This window comes from Lepisosteus oculatus, chromosome 20 (assembly GCF_040954835.1).
Source record: "Lepisosteus oculatus isolate fLepOcu1 chromosome 20, fLepOcu1.hap2, whole genome shotgun sequence".
Lineage (NCBI taxonomy): Eukaryota > Metazoa > Chordata > Actinopteri > Semionotiformes > Lepisosteidae > Lepisosteus > Lepisosteus oculatus.
In genome coordinates this window covers 3,192,948-3,217,852 of record NC_090715.1, presented here as the reverse complement: position 1 = coordinate 3,217,852, position 24,905 = coordinate 3,192,948, and the positions used below count along the sequence as shown (strand labels likewise).

The following is a 24,905-nucleotide window of genomic DNA, read 5'->3' as shown; positions in this document are numbered from 1 at the left end:
TAACTAGTTTTAATAGTTGCTTATGAAAGTAGATACTGTAATCTATATATACTGGTCATATACTTTTTTACCATATTTAAAAGGAGTTATTGAGACAGGCATGCATTTTGCTATACAGTTACCTTAAAGTTAAATTTAATTAAGTACGTACAGTAATTAATTGGTTTCAATTCTGGACTTGGGCACGTTTCCGTGTGGAGTCTGCATGTTATCCCTGTGTCATCTTGTGGGTTTTGGCTGGGTGCTCCAGTTTGCTTGCACCTTGTGAAGACATGCTGTTTTGGTCAACGTTCCTAAATTGTTCCTGTGTGTGGGAGTGCCTTTCCCTGCAATGGGCTGGAATTCCACCCTGATCTCTCTGCTTCTGGGAAGGCTGGGAAGGTTGTTGTCGCAACCCTTAACAGGAATAAGCGGCTTTCTGTTAATTGAATTTAATTCAATTAATTAATTAGTGGGTTGAATTAAATTAATGGGTTTAATTTAAACCTGTTGTATTGCTTTAAAATAAAACAAAGTCCAGTGATGTTTGGTGTGCACTTGAGGAGAGATAGTGAACGTTGCCAGAATCAAGAGTGAAACACATAGAAGTACATTCAAAACACAAGGCCATTCTTTATACAAAGGGTTGTGGGAGTATGGAACAAACTACCCAGCCGTGTTGTTAAAGCTGATACCCTGGCTTCTTTCATGAAACAGTTGCATGAGTCGTAAGGTTCTAACTATCACATGAGCTGTTTGGGCTGAATGGACTTCTTCATTTCTAACCTTATTCGAGGCTCTTATGAGCCAGTCTGTGTAACGGTAAGGCTTGCGGTGTGCATGTCTCTCAGAGCACAGAGTCTGTAGGGAGTTGAGGATGACTTATGAAGGTGTGAATCCTTCAGCACACAGTCTCACAGTACACCGGATTTACATTCAGAGAGTGCTTTGACACATTTGTGCACTTCTTTTCAGCACACAGTTTGTACTAGACTACCACACCCAAATTCACAGAATTACAATTACAGTACATTTGTTACCAATCACCCAGAAAATCTGTTTATCTTGTGGCATTTTGTTTCCCCGTGCTTTGGGGTTTGGTGAGAGGCTGGGAATGAGGCTCTAGTGACTTTGTAAGAAAGGATTTCTAAAGGCGCCTCGGAGGTGTTTATCTTTCTGTGAAAAGCTGCCGAGCCGCTTGTGACTTTAAGCTGTTGGAAGCACCTTTATTATTTTTAACGGTCCCATTCGGAGAGGTGGAGGGCTGTGGGGGCCGGACTCTATCTGCTGACTTTTTGGGGGGAGAGAAATTGAGAAGATGGTGGTCTCGGGTTGCGGGAGGTGATGATCATGCCGTAGAGCCAGTGGGAACGAGGTGAATCATGCGGGGCAGAGCTGTCCAAAGAGAAACAGATGAAGAGGCACCACTCTTCCACCTTCTGGATTCCATTCAAGCGGTGCAGGGTCCCAAACAAAACCAGCAGTCTCTCCTCAGAGTCCAGGAAGCCATGAATGGACCTAGTGTTCACAGCCCCTGCTTAGGAAAAACCACCTTTTTAATATTATTTTGTTATTGTGCACCTCAGCACTGATAATGTGAAATGCATTGAATTTGCACAGAAAGAAAGCGGAAAATAACACACATTACAATCTGGAAGAGGCTGAGGAAGAGTGCTCCAATTCTGCTATCAAGAAGCTGAACAACACTTTGGAAAATTGATTACTTCCAATATGAGCCTACTTCCAGAAGGCTGGCTTTATACATTTTATTAAACCTGTTAAAGATTTGAGATGGGTTTTTTTCTTTTTCTTTTTTTAAAGAGCTTTGCAGCCCTTAAAGCACTGGTGCATACTTTTCTTGCCTGAATATATTTTTGAATGAGAGAAACTAGAAAGCAGTGCCAGTGCAAAGCCCAGATTTGGTCTCTTTACTGTCCTCTGACATTAATCTGAATTAATTAATACAAAACAAGAAAAGTTTGAATGTCACATCAGAAATCGATTCATTCGTTTAGCTATTTATTCATTAAAGAAACATCCTGACAATGTTCAGTGATTTCAGCATCCTTTTTAAATTTTTTTTTGTTCACATCCAGGACGTTCCTGTCCGTTTTCTCTAATTTCCACTTTGTTTTTCCAGTTCACTATAGTCTGACTTTTGACAGCCGTGAAATTGCTAAATTCTGAGATGGCAAGCTGTCACCTCCCAGATAGGTGAAAGGCAGAGAAGGAGCAGAGTGGATAACAGGAATGCAATACATATAACACACTGTAGTATAATATTTATTTAAACTGTATTTTCTATACCTACAGTGTGTTTCCACTTACAAGTATATGTTTATATTTATATTGTATGTACACACATCTGCGTACAATCTTCAGAAGATAAATAGATTAAAGCTCTCTGCTGTCAGAGCTAAAAGTTGCCAGAAACGGAATCAAAATTGCACATCTGCCTTGAAGGAAGGGACTCTTCTCCTTGAAAACTGTCTGTAGCCTGCAAGGATTTAGTTTTTCCTTCTTTCTTCCTTTTATATATATGTATTATTATTCTTCCCCTAATTCATTTGCATCAGAAGTACAAAGATTATCCGTTAAAGACCCCCGTGACATCCCCCCCACCCCCCTCCTCCCTGCTACACACACATACACACACTTACCTCTTCAGAGGGGCCTCAGCATATTGGGCAAGAAAAGCGTTTTCGTTACCTCTGCCTTCAGGAGCACGAAGAAGAGCCACTGCACATCTATTATTGTAACTCCACATGCTCCGGGAAAGGATGTTTTTCCTTGGAGCGGAGTGGCAGCTTGTCCCAGAGACTCTCCTGTTTTCTTCAGTGAGCTGAAGGCAGGAAGTGTCTGTGTGGACGATGGGATTACTTACATAAATAATGCTGTTAGGAGGCAACCAGGGTGCCCCGTTGAAACCTATACTGTAAAGAAGTGTAAAGACGTTTTGACAACTGAAAATAAAAAAGTGGACACATGGTGTCTCAGATCAGTCAGACATATGTAAATGCACTTCTGTATCAGTTCCCAAACGCAAACAGAAACTGTATACACATGTATAAACAGGTTTTCTTTAAAAGAAAGAACAGTAATCACTCTGTAATGCGGTGTTCCGGTTTGTTTTCTCATTCAATGCAAAACACTTTTGTCAAATATAGTTTTTACGGTGCGGCCTTTTCATTCCAAGTGCATCTGGTATTTTTTAGCTCATTTTTCTTTTCTAAATATTGTTGTTTCTATACTTCTTTTTTCCAGAACATTGCATATTTTTTATTATTATCGTTTCATGTTTTCATAGCTAGTGCCAGAAAAATGCTTCTCAGGCCTGGGACTCGACACTTAAAAAAAAAAACTATGTTGGATTACATTTTTGGTGTAGTGCTACTAATGGTGATCTAAGACATAAAGTTTAGAACTTCACTAATTTGTACAAGTTGATTATAGTTTATATTGTTTAGTATAGTGTTTATATTTTCAGGGGGCACGTTCATTTTCATTGAGTCTTGACTGCATTCCGCTGCCTTGTGTCTTTGTGGTAGAGAGAACAAGACACCTCTACATGGGATCCTTTGCTACTGTAGGTCAATTATTTTCCTTCCTTCCCAGTGTCTCCCCTCATTACACACCTTTTGATTGTCAGTGTTCATTCTCACACTGCCCGTGTGTCCTAAGACAGCCCCTATTGTGTATTGTAGAGTTTTAATTATTGCAAAAATGACACCTTTCTCCCTCCTCTCATTTCACCTGTAAACACTGGGGAACTTCGACACCAGCCCTGCGTGAAGCTGATTAAACCAGGCCCTCATTTACAGGACCCCGCTGGCAACAAAATGGCACTAATGGCATTATCCGCAGGCCTGAGGGGAAAGCTCAATAACAAGGCCTAAAAGAGGCTCAAATGAGGGAGAAAAAAAAATAAAAAAAGTTAATCTCTGATACTGGAACCTAATCTCCTGATCTTATCTGGGAGGACTCACAAACAGCATTGGCGGTTCTCAAGGAGAAAGACGGATCTGCTCGGAAACATGCGCGTGGGTTTTTCTCCTTCTGCTGTCCCAGCGTGCGCACACAGGGGCTGGACTGCGCCCTTTCTGTCTCGCTTTGAAGAAGGCAGCGCCAGTCTGCCCAGTTGTCTCACACAGCCACTGCAGATGTTCCGAGCACTTACCTGAAGATGATGATGCTTACTGATAAACTGCAAAAAAAAAATGCAACACCGTGTTGAGGAGGGCAGTGTAACAGGCTAAGCATGCTTTGCTGTTCGCAAGTACTTGTGAAGAAGCTGACCTGTACACTTCTCCCACTGTTGTGGCCTATATATAGCAGAGCATGAGGCATTCCTCAGATAGCTGTTTTTCCCAATGGCTGCTCAAAGGCTATATCTGCAGTGCTCCCCTCTATTCCCAGCAATGGTTTGAATAAATTACAGATGGGGAAACAGTACAGTGACTCTTTTTCATTTTTAACCTTAATCAAGATACTCATCCCATTCTCATTGTTTCAGTAAGGGAGATCATTTTGTAAACATGTTAACAGGAAGTGCTCCTTACAGGCCTGACTCCAGTGAAACTTTTCACAGTCATCCCCAGTGCATTCAGATTTTTTCTTTCCTGGCTGCCGTGGACTAGGCTGTGTGTCCAACATTGCTATCTGCAGTGGAATTAAATTTTCAACCCTCTGAAACAGTCCAACACACGGCGAAAATGAGGGGGTGTCAAAATCAAAATCCTTTGTTTAAAGACACAAACGGAGCTAGTTCAGTGCTGGGAGAGTTCTTCGTCTGTATCCGAGCAAAGACGGATGTTCGCAGAGTGGTTAACACTGTGGGCCTCATGTCCAGTTTATAATAGCTTACTAATCCTTGCTGGTAGGCAGCAGACATTGCCAAATATGCTGTAGTAAGTATATTGGTTTTCACCTACATAGCTCATATTGCACATTTTACATGTTACATATTTAACATGTGCAGCAGGGTAATATAAAGTTTGATGTTAAAGTTAGGTCACTTTGCTCTTCCTGTACATTAGTCTTTTACAGTCCCCTTATTAGGCAGCACAGCAAGGGGAATTTCACAGGACTGTTTTATTGATTTATGTCGGTGGCTATTAGGTCGACTTTGAGTTCTCCTTTTTAATAGCAGTGTGCAGCATGAAGACCCGGGTATATTAATTTGATAATTAATCAGGAAAGTTTGTTTCTTGTAAACCGGCAGCTCTTCTTTAACCAGGGCTGTAAACTTTTATTGGACCATACAGCTGACCTCAAATTGGAAATCTGTGTTGGAACCCACCTAACTAACCATTATGGCTCCTGGCTGCTGTTAATTTTATATTTGTCTAATAAAACGCAGCGGGGGCTGCACGTGCGCGCTCCCTCGCCCTCCACCGCTGGCTGGCTGCGCCCCCCCTCCCCGTGCACCCCTGGGCCAAGCAAAGTGGTTCCGGACCCACGTGGCCCGTCACCTGCCTCGAACCCTTATCCAGACGATGCTAAAACTCAAGACACCGATTGTCCGCAGCAGGAAAGCAGCAAGGGCCTTGCACAGCTGCAATAGCAGCAACAGCAACAGCAACAGCAACAGCAACAGCAACAGCAACAACAATGATTTCTAAAGAGTCTGTTGTCTTTTTTTAGGGCCTGTAGTAGGAACAGTCTGTTTCCCAGCCACTGGCAAGGACTGCTGCAGACCTGGAGTGTTTACGTGGCCTGCTGAGCGAGCGAGTGGGCAATGCTCAGTTTCCCCGAGCTGTTTATATAAAAGTCATCGTAATTTAAATAGGCAGAGGAGGAAATGCAGCGCTGCCCCTTGATTACCGCCCAAGGGAACGTTAACCGTGGAACTACTTAAAAGATAATACCAGGCCCTGTTTTCGACTTCAGCTGCCGTGTTGAAAAGTTTAAAACAATATCATTGATGTAAAGGAAATTGGACTAAATGGTAATGTTTACAATTGCTGATGTTCACACATAAGCGGCAAATTCCAACATAAACATCCACTTGTGCATGTAAATCTAGACGCTATTAATAAGCTCTTTTATCTTGGCTCCTGGAGTATAGCCTGCAACGGTTTTATAATCTTCTTCTGCTTCCTCCTGGAGCAGGCTTGGCTCTTTTTCTTTAGTTCTGGAACCTACTGCCTTCTCACAGTCAGCCCAGGAGGAGGCTACCTAAGGAAGGACTGACACATCACCTTTTCCACTGCTGCTCGGCTGCTCTTTCACAGAGGCTCGTGATGTTGAGACTGCGCGTTTCCATCTGCTGTTTCCCAACGCATGTGCTTTTAGGTAGCCCACCGTCAGTCCTATTATTATTCAAAATCTTTGAAGTTTGGCTAAAAGCAGATCCGCACTCAGTGAGTCCCTCCAAAAAAGGCTTCCACCCCTGGACGCTGGAACGATGTCGTAATTGTGCTGCGCAGAGTTTAGACCCCTTATTAAATGATCTTGCTGTATTTCCTTTGCAGTGAATCACCATACAACAAAACAACCTCTTTGGCAGTCCTATTTTTAGGAAGCCATTCTTTCAGACTTGTTCTTATTTCTGCCGACATGAGACTGTTGCCCAGTCTTCCTTTCAACGCGGCCCTGTTTCCTGCAGCGTGTATTCACTTCACCCGAGGACAGAGCGCTTTCATGTCAACGCCAAGTACAGAAAACAGCTCCCCTCCTGATCGATCAGGGCTCCAGACGACCAAAATCAATAGAACTTAATCACGGCTGAGGCAGACTTTAAAAGTTAATATATTTGACTGTTGTAACATGAAGAAATTCCAGCTTGGCGTGCAGAAGTAGGGCTCTCGTTTTTGTATCGTTTGAAGGACAGCCCATTCATTCATGACTTTTTGTATGGCTATTCTGTGTCTGCTGCAAGACATTAACACCTTTCTGATAATGGATGGGTGTGTTTCTGTGTATTACCCTTGATAGCTGAGGTTTTAATCTGTTTAAGAAATCTTAATGAAAATTCAATGCATTTTCATCAGCCACTGCACGTGAGTGTTGCATGGTTTTTTATCTTTTGTGTCTAACTTGATCATTTTGAGCTTCAATTTGGACCTGCTCAGCTTGTTATGACACAAAGGCAGAGATGCAGTCTGTCTGACTCCCTGATGTGCTCGCATGCTTTTTTTACCCGACATCACACCTTCAGTTACTGTGCATTACCCTGTTGTAATCCCTTAGAAAGAGCTAAGTCTCTGCCTGCCGTTTTGCCTTGCAGTCAACAATACGAAATCTATGAAGCAGATGGAGCCACAGTTTTGCAAAAAAGAATTAAAAATTCACAGCACAGCATTCTTGCAAACATGTGCCCACACTGGGATACAGGCTATTTTTCTCTCTTTTCCCACATCAGAGGACTGTGACCTTGTGTAACCTTGTGGCCTAGAGTGCAGTCTGACAATCACAGTGCCCCGAAAACCGATCTGGAGCTGACAACTGCATATCATGCACTGCTCTCATTAGACTGGCCCAGCCCAGCCTGGGTTTAATCCTGGTGCTGTACATTGTCCGCCTAATAAGGACATCTGATCTGTCTGTCGAAGGACAGGTACTGCTTAACCCTCGAAGACTTAAGCCAAAGTGTCGCTACAGGTACTCTAAAAATGGAAAAAGCTCTTTATAATTTATCTAAAATATTTAAAAATAAGTAAAGAATTTGCTCAGATGAGTAAATACTGTACCGTAACATAATCCGCACAGCTTTCTGCACAGTATGTACAAAATGTTTGCACCAAAGTAGAGCTCCTGCAATGCGGACAGCTTAACTTTTGTACTTTTGGATTGGAACTAGATAACCTGCACTTAACTTTGGCCAATTCCCTGACGCTCCCTATAAATACTTTAATTAAGTTTGATTCCCATTTCTTACAGAGCTCATCAAAAGCGCTCTGAGTATTTGTCAGAAAGGCCTGGCGGATATTTTGTCTTGGTGAATTCTGAACCCAAAGAACAGAAAAGATAACCAAATAACTGAAACTGGCTTGTCCTGTGTGGCTTGTTGGGCTTTGGTGCACACTTCCTGTGTGAAGTAAGCCAGCGTTGCCAGCCAGCCAGTGTCTCTGTAGAGAGGGTTTTAATTGTCTTCATTGTCAAGGAGCCCAGTTCTGGTGGAACTCGAGTAAAGGGGGATATTCTGGCTCAGGTGTTAATAAGAAAGTGGACTAGATTTGTCCTTGTTCCCCAGTTTGTTTTTCACTTAGACTTTAATGCTGCCGAGGAAAGCAAATGGGATCACACGGGGACGACTTTCCTTCTTGCGAGGGAATGGCCTTGATTTGCTGGCTTAACTCAGACTTGATGCGTTCCTTTGTAGCCTTAGAGGACGGAGCTCTTGCTTCTCTTGCGTATTCTGCAAGTATAGATCGTTATCTGCTTTATTAGTTGTTATTCTCCTCGTTTCTTGTATGAACTAATTCCTGACTTACCTCACAGCTGATAATGGCTGTTCCCATTTTCAAAGATAAATGGATTGTCTTAACAGCTCTGAGATTCGGCTCTAACACACCGTGCCAATAGGGACTTCCACTGTAATTCTTTGAGGCCTTAAGTAAAACAGTATGTGACATTGTCCTAAGATGTTAAAAGTCTGCCTTTTTCCGGCAAGGCTCTGAACTCAAACTTGCCAGGAAAGTGGTGGTATGACAAATGCTGTTAGCCGCTTGTTGGGCTGAAGACAGTCCCTGTGTGTTTGTGTGTTTAATTTTCATTAGTGTTTGTTCAAGCTCTCAGCAAACCGCCAGGCGAACAAAGATAGACCCTGGATTCCTTTTGCCTTTTAATGACATGAAGGAGCCCACTCAGCTTGCTGGTTTTTGTGTCTTTTTTATAGAACCAGAGCTTTCCATCTTTTATGTGAGGAATGTAGATGAAGAAGTGACCTTGTAATGTTAATTTACAACACTACAATTTATCATTATCAGTGCTGAGCCCCAGATCTGAAAGGAAAATATTACATTACTGCAAGGATTATACTGATTACGTCAGGGTATGTTGAACTTGAAAGCAGCTTGGCTTACCTTCAGTGCCTAACATGAGGGTTTCAACATGCTTGTGAAGTAATGTCAGGAGCAGGAAAACGGAGTATAAAGCAGTATATGGATGGTGTATTTAAAGACGGGGGAGTCAGTAGAGTTCGATTACTCAGGAAACATATTGCTCTGGAATTTTATTAATTGCTTTCTCGCGATACCATTTTGATGGATGGTTTGAATAACATAGTTTGCATGTAGGAATTAAATAGAAAAAATGTTTAAGACAAACAGCAGCAGAGATAGAACCAACAAAAGTGACATTTAATACCACAGCAGCACCAGAAATATATCCTTTTTGTGCAGCCTGCAGGAGCTCGGCTCTCTCAGGAAAACTAGTGCCTGGTCATCACTGAAGCCGTTTGTCTTCATCAATCAACTTGTGTTTGTTGACTGAGCAACATGATGTCACTATTAATTTCATGGATGTACTAATGGGGTCCAGGAAAGAGCCCTCCCATCTCAGTGGGCAGTTCCTGCCCTGCTGCATTGTGGGATATGCGGGTATCCCAGAAGAGGTAGCAGAACCTTAAACGTTTGGCTTTTTTTTCTATTTCCTTTGATCTGCTTCACTGCTTTCTCGTCGTTTTTTGTAGTCTTAAAGAACCTGCTAAACTGTACAGAAAGTGCCACGCTAAAACTGTGCTACTGCTGCAGTGATGTTTCCTTACAGACTTGTATTCTGTACACGTTAGCTGCAAGTTCGAGAAAAACGTGCCACTGGTGAGACCATCACACAAATGTTTATGCCTCTGATGAATGGAGAAAAATAAAATGCTCCAAGTATGTCAAAAGTGAGGAATTGCTTTGTTCTCTGGCTAGCTGATCTTACATATATTCTAATTAAAAAAGTCTGGAGCTGCTTGTTGATGGTTAGCTTCTTATATTAGTTCTGAATAATGGAAGGCTAAAGAATGTGAAAGTGAGTTCAAAAGACATGCTCATTTAATAAGTTACAGTCACTGTTATCTATTCTGTTGCCCAGATATTTATTTTTTAACTACCTGAGTTTGGCTTTAAGTCTGGTGTTTTGCTTTCCTTTTGGTTATCTAACGTGAAGGAAAGTTGGCCATTTATTACAACATGATGCGGTCCCTCTTGCAGTAAGAAGCTTAGCTAAAGCTCAGAGGCCAGGTCAAACACCCCTTTGGCCTTCATCTATCAACCTTTTGATCTCTCGTCAGTTTCCCCGGATCGGTGCGCCTTGCCTTTAACAGTACGTCTGGGGGTCAGAGAAGGGCACCGCCACATCTTAAAGTGGAGCAGCGCTGTTTCCCGCTGCTCTCCTGCAGATGTGCTTTTTCTGTGCCTCCGCGTCCATTATTATTTTATAGTTTTGTTCTGCATTCCTTCCTCTCCGCCTGTAGTAGACAGAGAGGCCTTTGGGTTTATTACTTACATATGTCCGAGCCTCTTTACCTCAGCAGGGAGAGACAAAACATGGAAAGGGAGCCATGGAAGTGGGGTGGCTGGGTAACCCTTCCCCACCTTGAACTAATCGTGGGGCCAACGTGTTATTGTGCCAAGTGCTGTACTGCAGTGCTTAGCCAGTGGGGTTTCAATTTGTAGATGCATAAACAGATACTAAACTACGAGTAATGGTGCAGTGATTTATTAACAGAGTTCAGATCAAATTATCACAGCGCTCCCCTGCTGTTAGACTTAACAATCGCCTCCTTATGCCCAGGCTCCTCGGTGTTTCTTATAGTTACTTGTTCGTGCACAAACTTCTGTTCATGGGTCTTCAGTGGCACGTGGAGTTCCAGAAATCCCAAAGGTGATTCTTGATAAGGCATTGTCTTGGTTAAAGGACATTGTCTTGATTAAATGTATGACACGCAATTTGTGTGCTACATTATGTTGTGCCATTTTTTTTTTCTTTTCCTCCGGATACATCTAGCACACAACAAATGATCATACATTAGTTGGCCAAGAGGTTGCCAGATGCCTGCATGGAGTGCATCAGAAAAGAAGGTGTAAATTAAAAATAATCATATTCCTACATTGCACAGCATGAAAAACACAATCAGTCTAAGTTTGTTGGGCTAACATTACTTGAGCTGCATTTGGTGTAATCAGAAATATATATAAGGTTCCCTTGGAGATTTGATATTCTACCTGCAAAATTATATATTTTAAACCCCTTATTTGTGAGACTTGTGTTTTGCGTAATGTGACATTCTTGTTAAGGGTGTGGAAATGGGCCTTAATCTTTGTTTCTGAAACCATGAATCATTTTTGCTTTCTGCCACATTACTTTCATTCTCTTGATATCTTTCAGTGACTTACACATGGATAGTGCATCTCTGAACTTTTTAAAGTGCAAGGCTATGATTTCATCCAATAAAAGCACCCAAAGATCACGGATGAAATCTTTGAGCTGTTTGTAAAAAAAATCAGTTGCATATTGTCCAAACTTTGATTCCTTTGTAGGTACATAATCGCTCCGATTTCTGCAGAGGATCATCCGAATTAACTTGGACATTTGTTTTCGCTGTCCAGTCCCTACTCTTTCTCACTCCCGGCCCTCACTAGTACATCGTTACATTTCTGTGCTCCTTACCATTCTGCAGGGAGCGATCTATCATCATTTGCTAGCGTATCTGTCTCGAAACCTGGGCTTTGATCATGTTGTATATTATACCTTACATCTGTTCTACATTTAACCTTTGGTAATGCTGTTTTTCAAATCTATTACCTGGCATAACAAAGGAATCATTTTATTGGAAACTTTGTACAAGAAATAAATCCAACAGCCTCTTCATGTAGCATGGATTTTTAGATTCTCTCCTCCTTTCCTGTGTAATAAAAAAGTCTGATTCTCTCATCTGGATTTTTTTTCCCCCTTTTGGCTGTGCGATACCCCGCATCTCTCGCCGCTGTCCGTCGGGTGTCCCCCCTCGCCTCCAGTCGCTGTTCCCCCGGCTGCAGCTGGACCCTCTGGAACGGGTCTGGATCCACCATGCCTCGCTGGGCGACACGGTCGCCCTCAGTCAGCTGCTCAGGCAGGACCCGAGCCTCGCGTCCAAAAAGGTAATCATAGCTAATAAGAAGTGAAGTGCGTTTTTCTAAGGAAGTAGCTGGAAAATTTCACAATCTGCATTTCTCAGACAAAACTGATTAGAGAAACATTATCCTGTTTTCTCAGTCACTTCCAATCTGGGTTTAATCTGTCACTTGAAACAGCTAATTGTTTACTAAACGTCCGTGGTTGCAAGTGTGCAGTTTTGTGAAAATTGTTCACTGTGCTATTTTATTCTTTTTATGTATTTGTTTTATGAGAACAAGCTTCAAACGGTTACACAGCAAATGCCTGCCAGCTGTTTTTAATGCTCCCCCCCAGGAAAATGACACAGCTCTGGGGGTTAGCGTGTTAGCATGTTGAAACAATGTCCATGTTATTAGGGAAAACCATAATCAAGTGGATCAAAACATAGCTACTCTTCCCCATCTATGCAAATACTTATTGTTATGATTATGCGTGTCAGGTCCTATAATAAAACTTGCAGCTCGTGTCAAACAGTAAAAGGGGAAATCTGTATCTAATACCTTGCTTTGCATCAGAAGGTAACAAGCACGCAATAGGAATGAGTAAGGTCGCGACAATCAAAATCACTGTGCAGCAGTTGGTTTTTCAGTTTCGTTTTTTTTCCAAGGCTTATAGCAAATGTTTTTTTTTTCATATAAAAGCAATTGCATATAATGGCTATTGTCAGATTCTCTGAATCTGAAAATAGTGCTGGAACGGCAGAGAGGCTTTGAGAGGAACTTCCAATGAAAGATTTTCAAGTTTCCCTTGGCACGTTTGAGGTCCAAATTGTCCTTGTGGCTTTTCCATTTATTGCCTTATTTTATCAGTTAAGTCAGTAGAAAACAGCTCCTCAATTACACTGATGACCCTGGGTGTTTTAGGGGAGCAAGTGGGGTGAAGTACCTCACTCTAGAGCTCAGCATCCCACCTGAGATTTGAACCTTTGGCCCCTGTGGCCCAGAGTCCAGTGCAGTCCAAACCTCGCCTCTTCTCAGCCCTCTATATCCAGATCCCATCTGTAAATGTGTGAACAGATGTGTAAGCATCCCCTGTTCTCTTGCTTGATTGTCCTTATGCCTGGGGGTGTACATGCTCTTCTTGGGAGGGTTTTAAAACAGAGGAATTACGAGCTGTAGCGCAGCAGATTGAGCCGAGAGATTCCCCCCTTACACATGGCTGATGCTTAGAAAAATACAGAAGCCTTATTGGAGATAAAGAGCATAAACAATAAAGAGGCACTTCCCAAAGTGTTTCACAGAGGTTACAGGTGCAGGGAGGTCAAGCGATATCATGTTCGTCAGAATATTTCAAGGGATAGAATGAGTTTTGATTGCATTATCTATACCAAGAGGAAAGAAAGGGCGAGAAGGCTTTGAACTTGCCGCTAGCGTAGGCCCACTTGTGCTTACCGAGCCTAACAAAGGTTTGGTCAGGCGATAAGGGTTTCTGACCGCAGCAGAGCAGCTGTTTCTCTTTCATCTTGCGTTTCAGGGTGCGCGTGCAATGTTTGCTTAGCCTGGGTCCTGTTATCGTGCGGGATTTTTAAAAGTCATCACGTTTATTTGCACCTGACGCCCAATCTGTCAATAATTCCGTTTGGAAATTGGCTTTTAAAGCATTGTTTCAAAACATTCCGGAGTGTGTCCCTGTGGCAGACACCTGACCCTGTGAAAGAACCGCCAGCCTGCGTGTGGGTTCACGGGCGGTGTGACGGGGGAGGCCATGTTGTCTGTGGGAACTCTGCTTTTTAGTCAGCCTCTGCTGTAATTTGCTGGGGGTTTTTTCTCTCTCTCTCCATTTAATTTACTTAGGGGTAATTATCAGTTCCCAAACTCAACCCCGGCCTCCTCAGAGAGTGCTTAAAAACACAAGCCATAAGTTAACGAGCCTTCCATTAATATTTTATTTTAATTGACAGCTTTGCATTGGTTTGACGCTTTCCCACTGGTGGCTTCCATTCTGCTGTTCGCATATGTGATATAGGAGCACCCCGTCATAGAGAGCCTCAAAAACTCAATCTCCAAGACTCGCATGGTTTTCAGTGAATAGAAGGAGAGTAGAATTCTTAACTTACCCTAAGTAGTGGGATGGTGTCTCAAGGGTTTGCCACTTTCATTATTTTTTTCTTATTATTAAATTCTTAATACAGATTATAGTAATGATGGTCCTTGTTCCGGGTTAGGAGATTTATTTGAATTGACCTGGTCTTTCCTTGCAGAATTTTAAAATAGCAGAACTCCATAACATACCTTGATAGTCTATTGGCAAATAAATGTCTTTGCCGTCTAGTGAAGCTGCAGGCGTGATTTGCATGATTGGCGTCATATCTTCAATAATTCAGGTTCCACTACAAATACCCACACGTTTGTACAGATTATATATATATGCACTTTATTATTTTTCTGTTTTCTGGGCGACAGTTTGCACAAGCAGAGTAAACGAACAGTATAATAAAAGCATGCAAGAATTCAAAAAAAAACCAACACCACCTATTTCTGGAACACCAGCAAGGAACTGTATTGATCGAGACACTTAAACTTGATAAGGACATCAGGTTTAAAAGGGGCAGGCAATCGTTAAAGACCGGTTGGCCACAGTTGTGCTAACTGTGGTCTTTTCTGTTTTTGCCAGAGGTAAAAGAAATCAAATTTCTATCAGTCTAAATTGTGCTGGGCAGCATTATCAGTTGAAAGACCCCTCCAATTTGACAGGTTCCACTCTATGATGATTAATTACTTCTCGGCTTCATTGGACTTTTCTAATTTCCTTTGCAACTGGCTTGAGGCAACAAGCGATAAGTGCTGCTCTTATTACTTTGTGCAAAGGGAAATGTCTATTGCTGCTCTATCCTACAAGTGATCAGTGAAGACTGCTGGCCAATCACACTCGTTGGAGAAAAATGTGTGGACTGTCTTCCTTCATTCTCTTTTTTGGAATGTAGGTCAGCAGCACCTTTGTAATTATGTATTGTTGTTGTTGAAGTGCACAGAATTACAAAAATGTAGTCATCCTCTCCTATTGCTGAAGAAATGTTTTAATTGCATCGTGTGTTTTCCGCATATTCCAAATATTTACCAGCACATTACATATATATATATATAAGCGACATTCTTTTGGTTGTCCATACTAAGCCTTTTTTTCCATCCAGCTATTGTGTGCAGGAGAAGAATTGCATCATTCTGACTGCAAGATGTCTCTAAACAGTGAAAGCCAAACAATGAAAAGGCAGCAGAAGCTTCAGTCGCATGTCTAAACTCCTTTTCCTATGGTAATGTTAATTAACATTTAATTTAAGTTTGAGAAACGATGGTGGTGTCAATGCACAGTGTGAGAGGTAAGACAGTTCTGCTCAGCCAGGGGTCCTGCACGCCTCCTTTTGAGGGGAAGTGTAGGAGAAGCAGGAGGAGGAAATGTTAATTAAAGCATTGTCACTTGTAGCTGTAGGATTGAGAGCAATGGTGAAAGCTGGAGAAGTTGATGGGATTTGAATAGCAAAGGAGTGACACAATAGGGAAGGCCAGGCCTCGCTGAAATATACAGAGCTGTTGCTTGTGAGGGGCTCCATGCAGATAAAACTATAATTATGATGTTCTTTAAATACGGACACAAACGTCCACAGTGACAATTATTTTAAAGTCGTGAGACTCCCTGGGTGCCTTTATCTTCTCTAGGTATTCCAGAGTCAGGCTGATTTATAGTCGGAGAGTGCAATACAGTGAGGGAACCGTGTAAGAGTTTCAATACAATGTGTCACTCGATATAAGTGCAGCATGAAAACAAGGCACTCTTTCTCTTCCCCCCACCCTCCCCAGAATTTCTGGGACTTTTATAAATGTGTTTTTTATCCATCTGGAGGGGCCATCATTAGTTATTCTGCCTCTGTGTATGAGGTTATATTTGTCAGCAAATGTGTTTTTAATGAAAGCGTGTGCTGCTGTGTAGATTATTAGTCTACCATTTTTTTTTGTTCTCCAGCGCAGGGGGCAGTTGAGTGGTGTCATTAGCACCAGATAAACCCTTCCTGGGTACAGTGCTTTTTCCGGGGAGACTGAAGTAAGAAAATCCTTTGATGTCTCCTGAATCCTCCTCTGTGTTGATTCGGGCGTTTGCTTGCTTCTTTTAAAAAAATACCAAGAAAATGAAAGAATATGATGGGATTATGGCATTTTAAGTCAATATTTATTAAAAAATCAATCCAGATGAAAATCTGCCCATCCCTCTAATTAGACAGGGTGACTGGAGATTGATTTTTAATTGCAAAAGTAATTACATGGAGCAGATAGCCAGTGACATTTGATTATCTAGGTGATTGATTAAAAGGCCTAGCTCACAGAGCAGACTGTCAGCCAAGGGAATCGAGACAATAGAGCAAATTAAAAAAGTTGTCCTGTTTGTAATCACGAATTTCAAGGATGAAATTACAAAGCCATACACCCCCAGAGCTCCTTGCATTTTACTTCTCCCCTCTGTTCCCAACAGCACACAATGTGTATTAACCGAGGACAGAAAGATTATAAAGAAAAAGAGATTATTTTTGAATTAATCAAGGAATCATTAGTTAAAAAAAGCACATGGGATAAATATGTAGCCTGTATTTGCTAAACAGCCCCATCAGAACAAGACATGTCAGCTTTGATCACTTCTTTTCTTTAGTCAGCTCTGCACTATATGTACTAGTACTTAACCAGAACTCTTCTGGGTACTGTACTGTGCTGTTTGAATCTCTACACTTTTGAATATCATGAAGAAAATGTATTATCACTGAAAGTTATTGTCCACCTACAAATTAGGACAAGTCTCTAGAACCACTCTAGTTGTGAGGCAGAAATCTTATCATTTTCTTTAAATGCAGCATTTGTATGGTCCTTATTAAAGAGATTAAATTAAAAGAGAGGCAGGATGTGAAAGTATTTACGATGAATTCCGTCCATACACAGTGCGGGGATGCTATTTATGTACTCGCGAAATGTACTGTAACGTCAGTTCAAATGGAGCTGCTTCAGTTTGGATACTGTCAAAAGCCGGCTTCGGGTGCACCCAGAATAGGTGTGCCTAGAGAAATCTGAAAGCAATGACAAAGTGGTGTTAATTGATTGAACCGCACTGACTGCCTGGCTGCTCTGCCGCTTGGCGCTGGTGCGTGCCTCTCAGATCAAGGTTGTGCCCATGTGGCAAAGGGGTTAACCGCCACTTCCGGTTTCCCTTCAGCTCCCAGCTCTGCCGACCCGCCCCACAGGTTTCCCGTCCAGCCCCCGCGCTCCGCGGCCTCACGTGTTGTTAATTAGCCAGCGTCTGCCCCCGCTGCCGGGCGGCGAGCAAGTATCCCCTCACTCCACGGCCTGCCGCGGGCTCTGTCCGCAGGGCCACTCGCACCTACTGCCTGGTGTTGTTTGTACTGTTACCCACCAGAACAACGATAAACACCTCAAGGCTGCTTTGCTTAAAAATGCAGGAAAGTTTATTTCTTACTGTCGTCAGCCATGCTGTCAGAACGGGAGTGTGATATACCGTATACAGACCCTTTCAAGTCAACAAATATGTACAGAGTCTGTCCACACACGGGTGTGCAGTTTTTAAGCTTTTGTGCTTTACTGGCAACCTCGGAAATAGCACTTCACAGGAGCCATGGCAAACATTTTCATCATTATTAATTAGATCATATTAAAAGGCAGGGTTTTTTTATTTTTGCCCGGAACAAATGTGCCAAAATCCAAAAATACAAGCTTGACAGCTCACTTTGAAGATCTCTGGGAGAGCAGGGTACAGTCCTCTACAGTCGTTTCCCAGAAATATCTGCAATTATTCCTAAATTGATGGGGTTTCCAAAACTATACATCAGTACACCTAAGCTACTGTATATAGTGGCAGGCAGCCTTGGCATAAATGAAGACGTGTATGTAAAGTTTATTCTTTGAGTGGTTTTTTTTCCTGTCAGCGAAGTTTTGTTTTCCCACACCGGGTTCGTTCCGCTCGCTGGGCCTCGGCGCGTCGCTGCGACGCTGGTGGCCAGGTATTGAAATGCGGGGGTTGGGAGCTGCGCTGTCATCTGTGAGATCGGACGGGGTCTCGCTGCGGACCAGTTTGGGGCAAGAGGAATGCAGCCCTTCTCGGTCCAGGCGGTTTGTGGTCCGACAGCGACAGCGAAGCATCCTCTCGAAAGCAGGAAGGAAGAAAAAACAACCGACTTGGCGCTACCTCTAGGCACAGTTTACCTTTTCGGATGCGCAGAGTCCATATTGGCTTAAGATGGAAAGCCTCAGGCTTGCTGCTGCTTCTTTTGCAACCATAACAGGGAGTCCCCCCCCCAAAAAAAAAACCCTGCTCGCTGTAAATCATCACATATGTGCCTTACAGCACCAGCCTGTTTGCTCTGCAGGCAGACACAAAGCAGCAGCACTTATTAAATTTCCATGAAGTTTACCAAATTTGCAGGATCAGTAGGGTGAGCCCATCAGGGAGCCTCTCCCACTGCCTCAAGCGCCTCCTCCAGCAGCTGACGGGGGCTGCTGGTGCTTTTGTATTCTGCTGGTGCTCTGCCGCTGCAGCCACCTTCCTAATCTTCCCAGCAAAGATTATTTTATTCGATTAGGCCACATCCCCAAGGGCCCCCGGTAACTCCCTGGAAGGACTCAAGAGGGCCTCATTCCAGCCTTCTGCAGGCTGAACAGGGTTCAATAAACTAATCTCTGCCCCACCGCTCCTATATTTCCATAGCGCGTACACAAAAAACACACACACACACACACGTGCGTGCTTCCATTTAAAACGGTCGGAAAGTAAATTGAAAATGAATTTCGGTTGCTGCTGGATTTAAACTCCGAGGCAGAGGTCAGCCTACCCTCCCTCTGGCCATTGGAGTACCAGCAGATTAGCTGCACCATCCGATCCGCTGTAAACTTCTGCAGAGGGCGGCTGTAAAATGTGCTGGGACGTTTACAGGTTGTTGGGTTAGGGAATCGGCGAGCAAGGGATTGGGCTGTATTGGGCTCACACCACGGTAACAAATATAGAAACGTGCAAGGTGCTGTCGTGCGTATTGCAGGGTAGTTAGTATTTTAAATGATCAATGGTATTTTGGTATCGATGGTAACTAGAGGAGTTGTCAAAAAATGAAATGATCTCATTCCTGTATGGGACCTGGAGAAGGTGTTATAATGTGGTGTTGGTGGACCATCAGGTGGCGCTCTTGTGCCAGCTCCCCAGTACGTGGCCAGGGATACCTGGCTGCAGGACGCACTGTCCTTCAGATGAGGTGTTAAAGTGAGCTCCTGACCACAGGGTCACTAGAGATCCCTGGTCATCTGTTCGTAAGTGTAAGGGAGTTGACGCCAGTGTCGTGACGCCCGTGTTCCTCTCTGGTCAGTGTGTGAAGCACTCAGGGATTCGTCAGGATGAAAGGCACTATATAATCACACTTTTTCTTCTTATTCTTTAAAAAGAAGAAATAATAGACATTATGTAGTAAAATAAAGAAGAACTTTTGTTTTATAAATTTTATGCAGAGTGAAGTGTTCATTAATTTTCAAACGAAGCCCTATTTCTTGCAGAGAAACATAATAAAAAAACAAACCCTTCACCTGTACCGTAACTGTAGCTTCTATTCAGTGCTGGGAGGGGTAGAAATGGTAGACTCAGTGAAGTAACCTCATTTAATTCCTTTTCCTTCAGGGGTGAAGTGAGGAGGGTTGCTCAAGCTGTGGTTTGGTTTTGTTTATTCCTGTCAAAAACGACAGCCCAAGTACAGAGACTAAGCAGGTTCTTTTTCTTTCTCTTTTCTTTTTACGGATTCACAAGAGCGTTTACAAGGCTTTTGCTCCCTGTTTGTCGCCGAATGTTATTTCAAAGAGGACAAATAGAAAAAGAATTCAGGCTTGACCTTAAAGATCGGCCTTGCCCTGTTTGCCTGATCTGGTTTAAGATGTGATGTCCACAGCAGGTCCTATTAGTGGCACCTTTTCACATTCAGTTCTCTCAGGTTGATAATGATGATACTCAAGGGCCTACATTTTGATCCCAAGCCAGACAAGAGGCAAGGTGCTGATGGGATTGATGGCATCTACTGTGCCTGTCTCGATTGAAAGACAAATGTAACTGGGGAGGTTAGTTCAAGCTGTTGTGCCCTTATCAATCAATTACATTTTGCTTTGTCAAATTAATTGTATGAATTGTTTGGCACAGATAGAGGATTCCCAGCTCTGCACTCTGCGCTCAGCCGTCCTGTGGCAGCACATGTGGCTGAGTCTGTCTCTTATGAGATTGGCCTTTGATTTCTGTGGTACAGGCAGGCCATAGCAGCAATCGGTAAGATTGATGATTTCAGCAACCTGATTCCCAGGACGACACTTCCAAAACACTGCTTTTATTCAGAGATTCCTCCATACACTGGAAGCCTTATTTTCAGTGTATATTTCCTGACCTTAATAGGATTTCATCATTCTAGTTGAAAGAAGACACTTGTAAGAATAATAAATAGTAAGATTAAAGTTCAATCAATGTGCATCTAATTCTAAGGATTTAATATATCTTTATAGACTGTTTTTTATATATTGTGTAAGTTTTCTTACACGTGCAACATTTTGGAGTCTGCTGCAGTATGTCAGCTTCAGAAGATTATTAGACTGCATCTAGTAAAGACAGTCATGATAATGATTTTTCTGACCGGGAGCGTTATCCCCAAGACAGTGGGCATTATAACTCTCACCTCCTGATTGAATTAGTGGGGCATTACTACAGGGCCACAATGCTTGCCACACAGGCTTTTCGAGATCTTAAGAATATTTTTAAATTAGATTTCCAGAACACTTGGACAATCAGACATTGGTGACTAGACTAATGTCTGATCAATACTGTGGACTCATGATATAATACAATCGCCTAAGTAAGCGGCATTTGATCTTGGAGTCTGGAGGATGAAGGTTTGTGCCACAGGAAGGAGTGTCTGCAGTGTGCTGCTTGTACACTTGGTCTGGTGACATGAGCTCCAAGGTAGCCTGGTGCAATTTGTTTCATGGAACACACTTCCGCTTTTCTAGTGATTTGTTCATTGACTAGCGAAGGGCATCTTATTGTAATAGTAGCGTGGTCAGGGAAGGTCATGTTGCTTGCTGAATGGTGTAATTGAACAGTAGTTGAGGAGGAAGTTCAATTTTAATCTCACACTTCTGCTCTCTTATGAATAAATACTTGCTGGCTGCGTACATCTTTTCTAGCTCCCCTCCCTTGAATCCAACCGCACCCCAGGAACAGCTCCCTGGCTCATTCCTCGTGAGAGGGTTTGCGATAGCTCTGACTTTTAGGCCAGGGCTGTCATTTCTTCAGCCAGGCAAGGTGCTGACGGGATTAATGCCATCTACTGTGTCATTTAATACCAAAGTATCAAATTAAAAACCCGTTTATGTTCACTAGCTTATTTCATTGCTACCAGAATTTGACTAAACTACCGCATTGTTTAGAATTCATACTAATTTATTTGGGTGATGCTTTTATCTAGAACTCTAACATTTGCATCTATTGGTACAGCTGAATACCTGAATCACGTAGCTCAAGGGTACAGCAGCAGTGGGATTTGAAACCACAAGCTCAGTTATGAGTCCAGACCCCTCACCACTGCTTCAGGTTAATAAATAAAGACACGCAGCTTGTCACGCATCACATGTTTTTCAGTGTGACAGCATTCTTTTTCATTTTGGCAAAGGGAAACAGCTTTTCAATGCTTGATAATAGCTTTGACATATGATTGTTTGCCTCTCTCCAATTATGTATTCATTCTGTTATACCTTTAGCGGTTTTCACAAATTCTGATTATATGGAGGTCGAAAGAGCTGGTGTGGTATCTTGTGGTTTTCCAGCTCTGTGCAGTGCTGGGCTATGGTTGTGTGGAGCTAGCTCTGAACTACTCTAAAAGACACCAGAGCTCCGGGCCTCTACCCTAACTGAGCAGTGAGTGGCCTGTAGCTGCACTAGGAAAACATCAGAGCCATTTTTGTCAGTCTGTTGTTCTTTCAACCTGTCTTTTTTTGTTCTCTTTTTTATGTCTGGTGGCACTGTCGCTCCCCACTCTGTGCTCTCAGGACTTTATCTCTGTAAGTACTGCAGTTGTGGGCTGATAGAGGTAGTTTCCTTCCTCCCTTCCCAGCTGGCCCAACACAGAGCTGACAGGTCCCCAGGCATCCTCAGGGGGTCTGTGACTGATCAGCCAGAATTGCTCACCCTTGTGACCAGAATGCAGCACAGTTTCTAGGCTGCACTAATAACTCGCCTTGAATATAAAGCAATGCCAAAAGACTCACTCTGGTGGTCCTGCAGCCTAAAACAGCATTCTCTGTGAAACACTACTGTCTCTTTACAGCACTTTATTGGTAAGCCTTGTATAAGGAAGCTTGTGGGTAGTAGCGTTTTGGCTCATCTGCATGAGTGAATGTGATGCCTTAGTTCCCCCTTTTCCTGTAGTGCTGTAGCAAATGTAAAATGCTGTATCACTTCAGTGTAATACAGAAAACCCTAAATGTCATCCTACTGTTTGTATTCAATTCCTAAATCCGATATGAAGTAGAAGTATCTTACATAATTACATATGGGTGCGTGAAAAAGCAGAAGTCAAAGGTATCTGTGCATGATTAAGATTAAATTGAATTGAAATTTCACAAACCCACTGGTCAGAATAGATTTCGGGTTAGACTCTTGGTGTCCTATCGGCACTGCACGTGACAGAGTTTTTATTAGGAGCCAAAAACAATGCTCCCATCCCCAAAACCATGCAGTTTTCTTGCATTTCTCTTCTTTATTTTAGCGGCTGTCATTCATACCTCCCTAAGAAAGGTTCCAAAGGAGAGGAAGCCATTTGGTCGCTGTAGCTACACCCATCTTATGGCCCTGCTGTTGGGTCAAGTAGATCCCTTGTCACTGAAATTCAATCGAGGGCATTAAAGTGTAAACCAGTTGAAAAAACAAAGAGCTTAGGGAAATCAGATGCTTGAACAACAACAAACAAGCACTCTGTAATCTTCTTAGAGAAATTAATGAAGGGAATTCATTGGATAATGATCCTGCATGATCGGATAAGCAGCTCCAGTGGATCAGGCAGAAGGTGAGAACGGGAAGGGGGATTAAGGTTCAATCTCCCACCAGAATCAAACAGGACTCTGCCAAAAGATCTCCACTCTCCCGTCCTCAACTTCAAAAAGTCCTTCCTAGGATGGAAGTAGGTGGTTCTAATCCCACAGTGTATGTAAATCTATGCGCAATGTACTCAGAGTTTAAGCCTCCCTTTTATCTCAGCACAGTTAAAGCAAACACTTTCTTTACATCTCTGGAATCTAACCTTTTGCACTTTGCAGATTTTAAAAAAAACCTCTTATTTATTTAATTTATGGATTAAAGCAACTCTAATGCAAAAGGTTATCATTAGAGAGGCTGTGCCTTCATTTGTAAAAATGGATATGCAGCAAACATTCAAGGAATAGTTTTAAATTTCTGAAAGCACTTTACTGTTGAACTGTGTTTATTTAGACCCAGGTAATCTACATTTGGTTGTCATCACATTTCTTGGGCTAAAGACTAAAACGTCTTGAAATTATGGCCCTTTGGCACTCAGAGAAACACAATGGAGACTCCCTGTGTGTGGCTTTAGTTGTAGTTTTGCATAAATAATACCTTGCACTCCTTGGCAACCAAATTAAATTGGCTAAAATATGAAGGGCTATTTTTTGGTTTTCAATTTAGCAACCCAGTATTTTGTGTCAATACTGTCATATGTCAGCTACACAAGTATCAAGATACCTTCACGTTATCAAAGGAAAAAAAAAAGCTTCTAATTTTTTTTAAAATGAGATTTATTTCAAACTCTCATTTTTTCTTAGCCCATTTATTTTTTAAAAAAGTGGTCAAATAAAATTTAAATCAAAGATGGTTTTCAAATAGGCTCAGGGATTGCAGAAATAAAATAGGCTTTTAAAATAATCTAATACCTAATGGTTGCTTCCATGTCACCACCCCTTAAGAAAAGCATATCATCAGTTAAGCTGCTTCAGAAGGACAGTTGGTGACAGTGTGGTCCAACACCAGCAAAATTATTTCATTAAATGCAATTGGAAAGTTACAATCCTACTGAAAACCATTTTTGTTTTGTCCTCCTTTGCTGTATCATAGTGGAAGGCAACTCTGTATAGTTGAGACATTGCTGTCTATTATCAGTTTCTGACAAGTGGTGCTTTCCCTCCCTAAATCCCAAATCCACCCCACCTCCTAAATTTCCGTCTTCTTCTTCTAATGCTTCAATTTTGCAATCCCTACCCCTGGCTGACAACTCTTTCCACATTGTGCTAACAAAAGGGGGTAAGTCTTCCATCTCTTTATATACATATAGATGTTTGGTTGACAGGTGACTTCTATAGCTGCGTATGTTACTGGAGTAATTGGGGTGAGGTATCTCACTCACGGTTACAGCAGCAGTGTCTGGATTGGAACCCACTTCCTTCTAGTTCTGGGTCCAGAACCACTGTGCACAGTGCTGCCTTTAACTTAAGTGCAGAGCTCTGTCAATGCCCTGAACATCTCCCCACATCCTAGGGACCTTAACATGGACTAGCAGAGTTGATGAAAGATCAGTGTTTTAGGTGAAATGAATGTGGATTTAATTGGCGTGCTCCTGATAACACACAATAAGTCTGCTTCAGGAGACCCTTTTGCAGATGTCTTTCATGTAGGTGACATACATTGAGTGTTTGTTTCCACTCCTCCCAAATAATTTGCAAATGAGATTCCCTCATTTGTCATCACCATCTTGGTCATCTTTGTTCATCCTCTAATCTGGTCAATTAACAAAATTCTACATGGCCTGAATTTCACAAAAATGCTTG

At 42.4% G+C, this 24,905-nt stretch overlaps 1 protein-coding gene across 4 annotated transcripts in view; it reads left to right on the top strand.

The window, feature by feature from the left end:
* LOC107080046 (ankyrin repeat domain-containing protein SOWAHC) overlaps window positions 1-24,905 on the top strand; it is a 103,531-nt gene that overhangs the window by 61,618 nt on the left and 17,008 nt on the right. For 2 of the 4 annotated variants that reach the window (XM_069181199.1, XM_015368513.2), the window contains exon 6: window positions 11,928-12,050. The exons of 1 other annotated variant lie outside the window; for it this stretch is intronic. In XM_069181199.1, the coding sequence (XP_069037300.1) occupies window positions 11,928-12,050 (123 nt within the window). The remainder of the gene's footprint in view (window positions 1-11,927; window positions 12,051-24,905) is intronic. One more of the 4 variants, XM_069181198.1, reaches the window with a different exon arrangement.